The sequence below is a fragment of the Prosopis cineraria genome, unplaced genomic scaffold (assembly GCF_029017545.1).
Source record: "Prosopis cineraria cultivar Desert tree isolate PC_DT_omini unplaced genomic scaffold, ASM2901754v1 PC14, whole genome shotgun sequence".
Classification (NCBI taxonomy): domain Eukaryota; kingdom Viridiplantae; phylum Streptophyta; class Magnoliopsida; order Fabales; family Fabaceae; genus Prosopis; species Prosopis cineraria.
The window spans coordinates 31,203,401-31,216,607 of NW_026555345.1; the positions used below are offsets into that span (position 1 = coordinate 31,203,401).

Genomic DNA, 13,207 nt, shown 5'->3' on the forward strand with positions numbered 1-13,207 from the left:
GTAGTTGTAACTTACATGTTTTTTATTATCTACTTAATTAACTTGTGTGTTCTTATATGTAACAAGTGAATGGCTTAAAAAACAAATGTAAAAGTGTGTCCGATGCCCTTATTATTCCTGATGCCACTATTGTGCTTAATGAGCCTAGCTTTACTACTGATTTCTTAGTTGACCCCCTTTCTCTTGCTAGTAATGAGCATATTAGATCCAAAGTTTCTATGAGTCAAGATTCTCAACAAGCTGAGGCTAGGGCAATTAAGAAATGATTGGTACTTATAGAGGAGGTGACTAGAAAGAGGTTGGCTGGAAAGAAATATGAGCTTCCATGCAATGTTAAAGGGTAACCGATTAAAACCAATAGAAATAAGTTCACAAGCTATATTGGTGCCATGGCTAAAGCAAATATATGATTATCAATTAGTACTTGGCTCAAAGCAAATGAAGCTTCAAAGAATTTTATTTGGAGACAAGTAAAGGTAGTGTACACACACACACACACACACACGTGTGAATTATATTACAATTTATATCAATGATAAGTTGATTGTATTGTTGTGCAAGTAGCATTTGAGATTGATGGCATTTGAAGACATTATGTCATGAACATAGCTGCGAGCCCATTGTGATATTTCCAGTATTTCATAGCAACGAAATGCATACAGAAGGCTGAAGGGAACATTAGTGTTGTGGTCCTAGATTTAATAATTCCATTGGTTAAACAACAACATTGTGATGATTTTGTTGCTAGACGACTCTTAAAAGAATTTCAATTAAGGATCACTTTTATTTAATAAAATTATTTAATTTTTTTATTTAATAAGTTTATTAATTGGTGTTTTTTTAGTTATGCCTATATATAGCTGGAGCAAGAAGGCACGGGAGAAAGTACTATATCCCATCATAGACTTTTTATATTGGATCGAATTGACAAATTTGGAAATATAGTTCACAAATCAGTTTGAGAGCTTGCCAAAAAAGTTATAAGTGTTTAAGTGATTAAATTATCAAATAAGTTTATTCATATGCATGTGCTTCTTTATATAACATTATTAATGCTGAGGTTGCCGTTTCAAAAGAAGTCTCTAAAGGTGAGGTTGCAAAAGAAGTCTCTAAAGGTGAAGATATATTGGAAAGGACATTGAGCAATAAAGATCACCCTAATTGTGTTAGAAGTATTGGCCTTAATGTCACTAGAAAACAAATACTAGGGTCACCACCAAAGAAAAAGGCCATGGGTGTGGCTATTACAGAAGAGGTTAATGAGCTGAAACAAGAGGTAAGAAGACAAGCAAAATTGATTGAGAAATTGAAAGAATTTTTCAATTTCCAAGGAGCTAGGAACCTATCTTTCGAGATTTCTCCCACCAACAAGCGAGACAATTATACAGTGGCCTGGCATTCTCATCCTCTCAAAAAGCTCCTTGAGGTAGTATTTTTTTTATAGTAACTTTAGTTCACAATTATTTTTTTTTAACTTAATGCTTTTGTAAGTTTAGGGCGAGTCTGACTATTTTTTCTTAGCAAATAGCCCAAACCGACATAAGATTGTAGTAGGGAAATTGTATAATGTCGCAGAAGAGACTACCATACATAGTGTGCCAATGTTTGTGGATCATGTGTGAGGGTTAATCAACAAACCTCTTGATGCCAACTATCAATTGCCTATGCCTACGATTGAGGTAGTGATTGTAGGAGAAGTGGTAGGCACCTTTGTTGTATGGCTCAGGAATCTCATATTGTTGGTAAACGTAGAAGAAAAGACAAAAAAGGTATCATAATTAACATTATCTCATATAAATTATATATATAATTTCTTTTTATCCATAACTGACACTACTAGTTAATAGTTTAAAATTTGAGCACTTATATATGACAATTGGTAACAACCATCAAATATAATCATCCCTTTTATATGATGGGAACTTACTTAACGATTGTTGATTGTTAAATATGAGTTAAACTAATTATCAATTACAACTAATTTTGTAGCTATGAAAGTACGAACTAGTAAGATTTTGTTTACCTTTTCATGTTATTATTTGGTAACTTCAATTAGCTTCTGAAGATTTGAATTCGATGATTGTACTTAATACAGTTATTGAATGCCTGTATTATTTAAACTATTAAAATTCAGATAAATGATTATGAATTTGTACTCCACTTAAGATTAATAAATACGTGAATTTATTTTAATCGTTGATCTAGATTTTAATAATTCAGATAAATTGTCATCGAATTTAAATTCTTCTGCACCAATCTGTAGAAAATAAGAAAAGAGATTCCAAAGAGGGTGCACTTGAGGCATGCTCTTCTTTGCTTAAATAATCCCTCTGGATGAGGAATGATATTGAAGAGAGCGGAAGAATTCAAACAAGGCAGGTGGAGAGCGGAAGCCGTGAACGGAAACAATCTCCCAGTGTCTTACTCCAAATAACGTGTGGTTGACATGGCAGCCCCACGTGGATCGTTCTCACTGATGTTCTTCCCAAGTCCTTCCTTCACAATCCAATCCCACGGCAGATTCCTTCGAATCTTCTTCTCTCGAATCCCTTCTTCCTTCCTCATCTCTCCTCTTCACATCCGACACCCGACTCAGCCTCGCTTACCAGAATGAGAGCTTTGAATTCCCATTTTGTCATCATCGATCTTCACTCTTCCTGGCGCTTCTCGTCATTTCGTCGAACTCGTCATTCCCTCAGAGCGATCCGCTCATCCAATCTATCTTCTGACTCGATTCCCTCCCCGCTAATTCGAAGACCTTCTGAACGATTCTCTTCCGGAAATGCCTCCTCCTCAACTTCTTCGAACCTGCCTTCCACTTCACGCCCTCAGGCTGTTTCCGAATTAGAGCTCTTCCTCGATTTATTGCCTTTGAAAATGAGGAAGGAATTGTATCGCCACGATCAACTTGGTGGGCTCATCGAGGTCGTCATGGATTTGGGTAGGAAGCCTATTGCTAGGTTCCCGTTTGGTGATTGGGAAATCTCGCAACAGCCCATCAGGCACGATGATTTACGCCATGCGATTTCCAAGGTGTGTTAACGTATCTGTCTTTATGATTGGCCATTTTCTTAGAAATTGCGAGTCTAATATCCAGACGGATTAGCTCATTAACACGACGTGATTTGATTCCTCTGGTGAATGTCCATGCGGGGTTAGTGCAACCTTCGGATAGATAAGGAGGGTAGCGTGGACGGAGTCGGACGCTATTGTTTGATGGAGCCTTTTTGAAATTTTTTTTTTTGGTTGTTTCAACTTAAAATTATAGTTCAATTGTTTGACTTGAAATAACTTCCCCTGGTGTCGTTATTGGGCTACTGATTAATATCTTCCCATGTTACTACTCTAGCTGGAGATCCTTTGTATCATTCTATCAAATCTTTATGGAAGTGAATTGTATATGGAAGTTGAGATTTACTGCTTTTTCAGAGAATTTTTGTTATCGTGTTAGGTTGGCGAGTTTTCTGATGACAACCGATCGGGTATTGATAGCTCTTTACATCGTGTAAGTGCAATTCGTAATCGTAAAATGCAAATTATTGGCCTCACGTGCCGGGTGGGTCGAGCTGTAACTGGTAGTGCAGAAATCATACGTGATTTAGTGGAGGATGGAGGATCCATCTTGGTAATAGGACCTCCTGGAGTGGGCAAAACAACCTTAATCAGGTAATACCTGTCAATGGATAAATTTGTAAGGGTCTCCTTTAGTTTGTGCTATATACTATGTAGAGCTTATAAGTCCATGGCACATTGGTTCAATACTTCAAAGTAGTCTAGTGAATGTCAAAATAAGTTAAAAGACTAAAGAAAGATAAATGTATTTAATTGTTTATAGGCATCTTTGGCCATTAAATTATTAGTCGCGTTTTGATTGGCTGGTAGGCATGCCTAATGTGGCTTCGTTTGTTTAGAGAGATTGCGAGGATGCTGGCAGATGAGTTTATAAAGCGTGTTGTCATTGTAGATACCTCCAATGAGATTGGAGGTGATGGCGATATCCCTCACGCAGGCATTGGTCGTGCAAGGAGAATGCAAGTTCCCAATGTGAATATGCAGCATAATGTTAGTACTAATCTCAATCTCTTGTATTTTGAGACTTCTTATATTTTTCTGTCTTTTGCAGTGTTACTCATGCTGTTCCTTTATGCAGATTATGATTGAAGCAGTTGAAAACCATATGCCTGAAACCATCATAATAGATGAAATTGGGACTGAGCTTGAAGCATTAGCAGCCAGTACCATTGCTCAAAGAGGAGTTCAATTGGTTGGAACAGCACATGGGATGACCATAGAAAGCATAATAAAAAATCCTTCTCTACAGATTCTTGTTGGTGGTATAGAGGTCTAAAGCTGTTCTAGGATTTACCTCAGTTTTGTTATTTATATTGGTTATTATATACTATTGATTTGCTTCTTCAGTTACTCCATTTTCAAAGAGAGAATCAATCTTGAATTTTGAAAGAATATTTTAAAGGGATATGTAAGCTTGCCACGCTAGTAATATTTAATGGACATTCTCTTCAATAGAGCGTGACCCTGGGGGATGAGGAAGCAAGGAAAAGAAAAGTACAAAAGACAATTCTTGAAAGGAAAGGACCTCCTACATTTACATGTGCGGTAGAGATGATATCAAAAACTGAATGTCGTGTTCATCATAGATTAGATGCAACTGTGGATGCCATTTTGGCAGGTACTCTCAGCTCCCTTAACAGAATATCAATTAAACTTAACTGATATGTTACTTTTATATGTTTGTAAAATTAAGTTTAAACAGAAAAGTTATGTGTTACAGGAAAATCTCCATTGTATGAAGTTCGTCAGTGGGATGACCTTGCCAATGATTCTTCAGTGAAGTATACTCCAATGCTTGAAAAAGACAATGGAGACAGACCTTATTCAACGGATGAAAATAGCATAAATGCTGATGAAGACTCCAGTGAGCAAGAGAAAGATCATCCTTCTACTTGGTCTTGGTCCAAGAAATGGAGCTCTAGTAGATCTGGGATCAAGAGGAGTGCTCCTCTGCAAGTGTATACTTACAAGGTAAATTGTTTTAAAGTTTGTACGTCCTTGATAAAGTAATACGGAATTGGACATTTTATCAAGGACTTTAATACTGCCTTAATTGACAAGTGACTTAATATTTCTTTTTTGGACAATTCTTATTCTTTTATGAGATTAGATCCTTGAAGCTGATCTACTTCAAGTAGCTAAGGTGATGGGACTTGAGGATGCAATAGATGCAACTGGTGATATTGGAGCTGCTGATGCAATTCTAGCGTCCAGTTCTGAGTTACGACAGAATCCATGGATCCGTGGAGTCGCAAAATTCCACCAGTTGCCCGTATTTGTTATTAAGGTGACCTCTCACTTCCTCTTTATTTCCCAACTAGCATACGATCCTGTATTTTGGTACTTGATTCCTTTTTAATTTCAAACTTTTTCAGTCAAATACCATGGCACAAATGGTCAAGGCAGTGCGTATGCTCCTTGGGCTAGAATCATTTGGCCCTACGTCAAAGAAGCAGCTTAGTGACTCCTTAAATATTGAAATTCAGGATGATGAACCAAAACGAAAACCATCTTTGGAAGAGATTGATGCTTTGGAGGTACAGGCCTGTTTCTTAGTACATGATTGCTCTTCTGTCTATTCCATAATCTGCATGCAATTGTGGGTCAGTGTTGTCACTGTTGTGCAATCTAGCATCATGAAAAGTGACTGTTTATTGTTATTATTTTTTATAATCGGAAAGTGACTGTTTAATTAATGCATCGTCACAATTTCAGTGTTTATTGGAAAATGGTTTTAATTGAAACATGGTTATTCTTCATTATGGGCATGGGCCGAAGCTTGAGAGCCAGTCTTTATGAGTTTGAATAGTAAAAAGCTAGCATAGAACCTGCTTTTACGTGTTCTGCGCTCACGGGAGGAACCAGCCTTGATGTTGAGGAGGGGCCAATTTTTGTAAAAAAATATACTGCTTCCATTGAAAAATATAAGATATATTTAACCCAATCATACCTCCAAATAAGTTAATTAATTATTTTTAAATTGATACCTCTTTCCATATTTGTTCTTATTTAATATGGTGTCTCTCTTAAAGGTAAATAGTTGAGTGGTTTATTTAATTAAATGTATTTTTAGAGAAAAAACTCATTAATTATACATTAAAAATTAGAAATGTCCAATGTTTTTTAACATCTAACTTAAAAAAGTGTCTTATATTTTTAAATGATAGGAGTATGTATATGTATAAATTGTTAATGAAGGATAAAAGAGAAAATTTATGATAAAAAGTTTAATAACATAACTTGTAAATAGAATAAAAAACTAGTTTCTCTCTATCTTCTAAGTAGAATAGGTAGGAATATTACATAAGTATATGTATGTATTGCACTTAGGCATATTAGGCTTCTTTTATCCTCTCTAAAACTTTTTTATGGGGCTAAATATTTGGAGACCCATATGAACATATGGGAAGAGGTATATAGAGTTGGCCCCCCTCACCATATAGGTAATTCCACCCCTGTCTGCGCTTCTGTTGGTTAAACAGGAATGTATGGCTGCTAAATCTGTTTGCTTATTGGAGAGAAAAAGGAAAATTACATATCAGTAATAAATAAGATAATTAATTACCCACAGGTCTTGGCCACTTGTAAATGCAGAAGTTTGACATGTAACTATTGAAGTATGACATGTAAATGAGATTGAAGAAATAATTGATTTTCCTTAATTTACCCAAAGATTTAATTGTTGATAGAGCACAATGACATTTTATAATTCATATAGTCTATTCCACCTAGTGAGATTAGACTTATTGTTGTGACTTGTTTGTAATTCTTAAGAGAGAGAGAGAGAGAGAGAGAGAGAGAGAACAAAAAAAGAAAAACTAGTCATTGTCGTGAATCATGCATGCTGCTAGGTAGGATTTTATTTGTCCTCAATTCATGTAGTGAAACTATTATCTTCTGAAGTTAACATCTTAGCTATTATGTGTTGCAATTAGTTAGATGTAATATGTTCATAAAATTTTGCCTTCGAAATAATCTCAAATAAGAGGCACTTTAGTTGCTATCTGATAAAAGAAAAAACGCATTAGAAGAGAGCATAAATGGGGGATAAAATATGATATAGTACCGCTCATAAAAGGTAATAATCCAAATAAGTGCAAACTTGCGCTTGTAAGAGCCCCTCAAACATGCGGTTGAGGAGTCGTGGATTTACCAAAATAATTTAAGCTTGATTGTTAGCATATCCATGTCGGTCGCATCTGCGTGAAGATAAAATTTTAACATATATGCTTATAGAAAGAGAGAGAGACGCAAACACCAAAGCAAAACAATATCGAGTCATTATATGAACTTCTATGGCTCTACCGAGTCAATTATATGGTGTGTTTTGTGTCCTCGGCTGTTCGTGTCTTCTCAAAACAATAACCTCATGCCAAGGTTAAAAGCTGCACCTAACCCTCGGCCCACAACAAAAATATATATATATATATATGTATATAAAGCAGTTGTTTGCCTTTCAATAAATTATTGCTCGGACTATATTATATGCAAGCTTTCTAGTTTGATTAATGATGTTAGCTTTATTTTGCTGACAGGAGGTCCGCCTTGCGATAGAATACATCGTGATTCCTGGTGGAGAGCCGGTGGAGCTTCTTCCCCGACGTTCTGAAATAATTGCCCGGCAGCTTGAACTGGTAAAGAGCTATCAATTGTCTGCTGAAAAGTCAGGTAGTGAACAAAACCCCAGGTTGCAGATTCTGCCCTTGAAGCTGTATGGGAATGCAAAGAAACCCTCTAAACCTGGTTCAGCTTCCGGGAAGATTACCAGTACTACTAGGTCGGTTTCTAGAGGTGGCAATGGCACCAGTGTCACCAGACTTCCTCTTTTACCTGAATAATAATTCAATTATTGTTTCTATCCTAGCACGCGGCTGTCGGCCATATGTTGTACATGTAACATTACTTGTACAGTCATGTAATACAATTCTTCACAGCATGTTTGTCATGTAACATCAATAAAATAGCTTTATTAATGAATTTCATCTTGCTGGTTAAAAAAACAAAAGACTCTGAAGCTTGATTGTACACCGAGAATACAAATTCTCTTTATTTCCATCTGTTGTAAAAAACAATTAAAATATGTATCTGATTTTTTATTAAACCGCAAAAGGTTTAGAAAATCTAACATGCAATGAATGAGCCAGTAAACTAATTAGCTAAAAAATGCATGTAATCTCATCTACTGCTTTAATTTTAAGGACAAAAATCTACTGCTTTAATGGTCATTATTGAATTAAATGTCCACGTCCATTGAAATGTATCAAGACTCACTTTTTTATTATTAAAAAAATCTTATTCTTTTTATCTGAAATTAGAAATACTCCATAGCAAGTTCTTGCAACAAAAAATAAGTTAAAATTTGTTTTATGTTCACTATAATATTTTAAATTTCATGTAACAAACTGGGTCATAACATGCCACAGCCTCAATTACGATGGAGGAAGGTGAATAAAAGTCCTCAATTGCTATTCACGTTGTCCTTGTTCTGTTTTTGTCGGGGTGCAGCTTCTCTCGTGATTACTTGCTCTTCCTCCTCGTTAGATTTCTTTCTGCTTAAGGATAGCATAAGCTGTCAAAATAACTTAAGTTATTTAATTGAATACTTTTTAAGTTTTATATATTATGATCTAATTAGATACTTTTTAAACTTTATATGGAATGATCATTTTTTAATATTTTAAATGTGAGACTTTTTTTTACGCTTTAATATTTTCTCTCTTATTTTTTTCTCTATTTTTTTTCTTTTTTTTACTTTTTTAATCTCAGAGACCTTAGGTCTATTTAATTTCTTCTCCTTTTTCTTCTTCTTCTTCTTCTCTCTTTTCTTTTTTTTTTTTTAAACTTTTTGTTGTATTTTTTTCATCTTTTATTTTTTTGTCCCCCAATCGAATGGCTCATAATATCATGTTAGATTTCTTATATTAAATATGTTTAAAGATAATATATTCTACCAAAATAGCTTAAGCCATTTGATTAAATATTTCCTAAGCTTTATATATCATGATCCATTTTTTAATCTTTTAGATGTGGGATTTTTTTTTTTACACTCTAATGCTCCTACTTCCTCCAGTTGTTTTAGACATTATTCATGCCTTAATTTTGTTTTTGGGATCTTTTCATTTAATATATTTATCATAAATTCATAATACTACATTTTACATTCACTAGGACAAACCAGGAAAATCAACTTGGGAGAATCCTTTTTTTTTTTTGGTCATGGTAGAATATGGAAGAGCCCACTATGAAGAATTGGAACTTGACTTCAAGGGTGAGGGAAGAAGGCGATTTTGGAAGTTTCTTCCCCACCTTTTCTTGTCAATGGATTTTGGAGGTTTCTTAATTGGTTACCAGAGTACCAAGTTTCTTGAGTATGTTGAGGAGTTTCTTGGTACTTGAGGAGAAGGGGATGCTAACCTTTGTGAGAAAGAAGCTTTGGATTAGAAAGAGGGAAAGGCGTGATATGTCCTTTTTTTTTTTTGTTAACTTTTCTTTTTGGCCAACTTTGTTTTGGGTTAACAGTGGGTTTGAGTTACCAAGTAAACTGTCGTTGTAAAAGATAGTGATATGTTACCCAAAAAAAAAAAAAAAAAATTGTGATATGTTTTCATAAGCTTCTTATAATTCTTCACAAGAGGGCCCCTGTTCCTGCTTTGCTTTACGGATTGAGCAAAGAAACCCCAACTTATTAAACTAATCCCTCCTACATTCATTACCTAGCTATTGCGACCTATGCAAAATGTTTGACTGAGTTGACCCCTCCCTCATCATCACACTAACAGAGGTTGTCTGGCAAGAACAAGAACTTGATTGAAAAGAACTTACCTGAGCCCTGACCCAACAAACTACGGGGAACGATTTAAAACATTTCAAATCCGAGGACCAAATTGAAAACGGAATTCTCTTTCTAAAAAGATGAATATAGAGTCTATTTTTTTTTCTTTCAATTATTTGATCATGGGAGATTGATGGTTAGGTTCCAAAATAATAAATTAATACTAATTAAGTCTCTGACAAATTTTTTTTACAAAATAAATTATAAATATCAATTTAAATAGTTATATATAAAAATTTTTATTATTATCTAAAAGTTACATGTGATATTTGAATACTTATCTATAATTAAAACTTTTAAATTTATAATAATTTGGATTGATATTTTTAACTTACTTTTTAAAAAAAATTGTTAAAAACTTAACTGATATTAATTTATTGTTTTGAGACTTAACTGTCGTTCTCTCTTTAATCATTACCGTTGCTGAGCTAATCAGCATAAAAATATAAAATCTACATGGAGGCATAATATTTGTGACTCATGGGAACCTTCTTTCGAGCTTCCTGTAATATTTTATCGTCAAATTTCAATTTTTATTCACACGCTTCGTTAGGCTTTGGATCACTTCCTTGTACTTTAGTCCTTTGCTGTACATTTCACCAAGAAATAATACAATCTTCTAAATATTTTTAAATTAGGCAAAAGTATATATTTAATTTTTTAACTATATATAAGATTTTATTTTTATATAATACCTTTTCAATCTTTTAACCTTATTATCGTTAGTTTCAAATGCTAATTTTTGTGCCAACTATTGTTATTTTAAAAAAAAATTAAACTTGGTATGTGTATATTTGAAAATGTTTTTGTTAAATTTAAAAGTTTAATGCTGACATTATTTGTTAATAAAATTAACACTGTTAAGATTAGAGGATTGAAAACACATTTTATAAAATTAAGATATTGGAAAGAACCTTGTATAAAGTTAAAGGATTAAATATGCACTTTTATTTTTAAATTAAGCTAAATTATATATATTACTTCCTTAAAGTTTAAATCATGTATACATAGTCTCTTTAATATTTGAAACTTTACAATTGATAATTTATATATTTTATACACTTTTGTCTCTTTTATCTTGACTTTTGAGCACTTGTTTTGATATAATTTGAAATAAATGGGTAATGTTTCTAGTTAAAGGGTAAAGAAATATTTTTAGAGATTTTTTAAAATTTATTGCATATTTTTTTAAATTTTATTGAATATTATTTTTAATTCCCTAAAGTTTATTTTATATTGATTTTATTATTTTATGTATAGGTAGCTACATGGTAGAGAGAAAAAGCAAGAGGATAAACTGAGAAAATCTCATTATCTTATTTCCCTTTCTTTTTATTTTATTTTATTTTTTATTTATTTTTAATATTTTTCTTAAGTGATTCTTGATTTCATTAGACTTCCTTTCATCTTCTCACCAATTCCACTTTCTACATATTCCACTCTTTTAATTTTATCACCCTTTAACTCATTTTTCAGATCTGTAATTAATTTTCAAAAAAAAAAATCACAATTCATTTCAATTCATGTGACCGCTTCTTCTCTCCATTTTGAATTCGAGAACACGTGCTTTCCACTCCGATTCCATTCTGTATGAAGCATTCCAATCGGGAATTGAAGAGATGCCGCACTCCTAGTAGATACGGAGACTTCTCGGCTAATGGAAAGAATCGCACTCTCATCTTCACATCATAATCTCCCATCTCGGTCTCGTCATCTTCTCGTTCTCTCTCCGTCTCATCATCTCTGTATCTATAGCTGTCGTTTCCCACTGCCGCCAATTCTCCCTATGCACGATTTCCTCCACCAAACTCCACTCCAACCCCTAGAGCATCCCGAACTGATATTTGGTTCAAGAACTTCTCCATACTTGAAAAATCATAGCAAAGACTCCCTTCACTTTTCTTTCTGATGTCATAGTACTGCAACATAGGTACATAAACGCTGATAAAAATTTAGACTATGCATATGATCCTTGTGCAAAGTTCCTTAGACGTTTGCCACAAGATTCCCTGATACAATAATATGTAAAAGAACTATTCAAGAGTTATTCCTTGTACATATGTATTTTTTATAGAAAAAAAAGTAGAACTCTAAAACACTGCACCTCAGTTTTCCCTTTTAGTATAATGGCATCTTCTAACTGTTGTCATCTAATTTTTGTTCAGCAAAAAGAGTATCGCTTCTTGACATGCAAAGTCAAGGTTAAAACTTTAGATTGCATGGTGTAACATCCATTAATATAAGTTGGCTTAGCAATATTTAAATTTTAAACTTAAGTCATACCAGGACTTAAGCTAACTCATATAACCTACAGGACTAAAACCAACCTATAGCCCTCGAAGACTCTTGATATTAACATGTCAACCACACAAAAGCAAAAAAGTTCTTTTCAATTTGATTAGGGAGGAGACTTTTGTGCCCTTCATGATGATTTACAACATTTAGGCATCCACCATCACATTATACTTGTCCTCATACTCACTTAGAATGGCATGGTTGAAAGATGGCATTATACAATTGTTAAAACCAGACTCACCCTTTCATATGCCTTTATCCTAAAGGCATACTAGTCGTATGCCTTTATCACAGCCACTTTTTTATTAAACCGCACACCATCCTCTACCCTTCATAATAAAAGTCTATTTGAAATCCTTTTCAAAAAACCTCAAGTTACTTTTTTAAAGATTTTTGGCTCTACTTGTTGGCCCAACTTATATCCTTATGCTCCTAACAAACTTGCTCCTACATCATTACTATGTGTTTTTATTGGATATACTCCTCATCATTTAGGCTATTTATGCTTACGTATACCCATTGGCCACAGATATACCTTAAGGGATGTTAAATTTGATGAAGCCCAATTTCTTTTTTCCAATTTCTCTATTTCTCTCCAACCAACATCCAACACTCACACCATCTTACCCAACCTCTCTTCTAGGCCTTCACCTCCTAGCCTAATACCTTTTTTCAATTCCAACCCTACTCCTCCCTCTCCTATCATCCTTTCCACTCGTCTCTTTTTCATCCTCTGACACGCCACATTTGGCTAACTCCTCCTTACCTCCACCATCTCCAACCCTACCCTCGTACACATGTACCTTATGAACACCATATCTAAAGCCAATATTTTCAAGCCAACTCCTCAATCCTCTAACTTCATTTACTACCCACCTCATGCTCACAGTACCTCAGGTCCTAAGCCGTTCATCCCTACCTGTGTTTCCTCTGCTCTCAAGCATCTTGAATAGCATGCCGCCCTCAACCAAGTATTTTAGGCTCTGCTTTCAACCAATACCTGGACCT

The 13,207-nt window shown here is 34.2% G+C and overlaps 1 protein-coding gene across 1 annotated transcript; it reads left to right on the forward strand.

Annotated features, from left to right (window-relative positions):
• The first annotated feature begins 2,362 nt into the window (after positions 1–2,362).
• On the forward strand, positions 2,363–8,049 carry LOC129293631 (protein SEEDLING PLASTID DEVELOPMENT 1). Its single transcript, XM_054931693.1, has 9 exons — positions 2,363–3,033; positions 3,452–3,666; positions 3,912–4,062; positions 4,151–4,342; positions 4,528–4,690; positions 4,793–5,043; positions 5,183–5,359; positions 5,448–5,609; positions 7,608–8,049. Exons 1-9 carry the CDS (start codon positions 2,611–2,613, stop codon positions 7,908–7,910), a joined length of 2,037 nt encoding a protein of 678 aa, XP_054787668.1. The 5' UTR covers positions 2,363–2,610; the 3' UTR covers positions 7,911–8,049.
• The last annotated feature ends 5,158 nt before the right edge of the window (positions 8,050–13,207 follow it).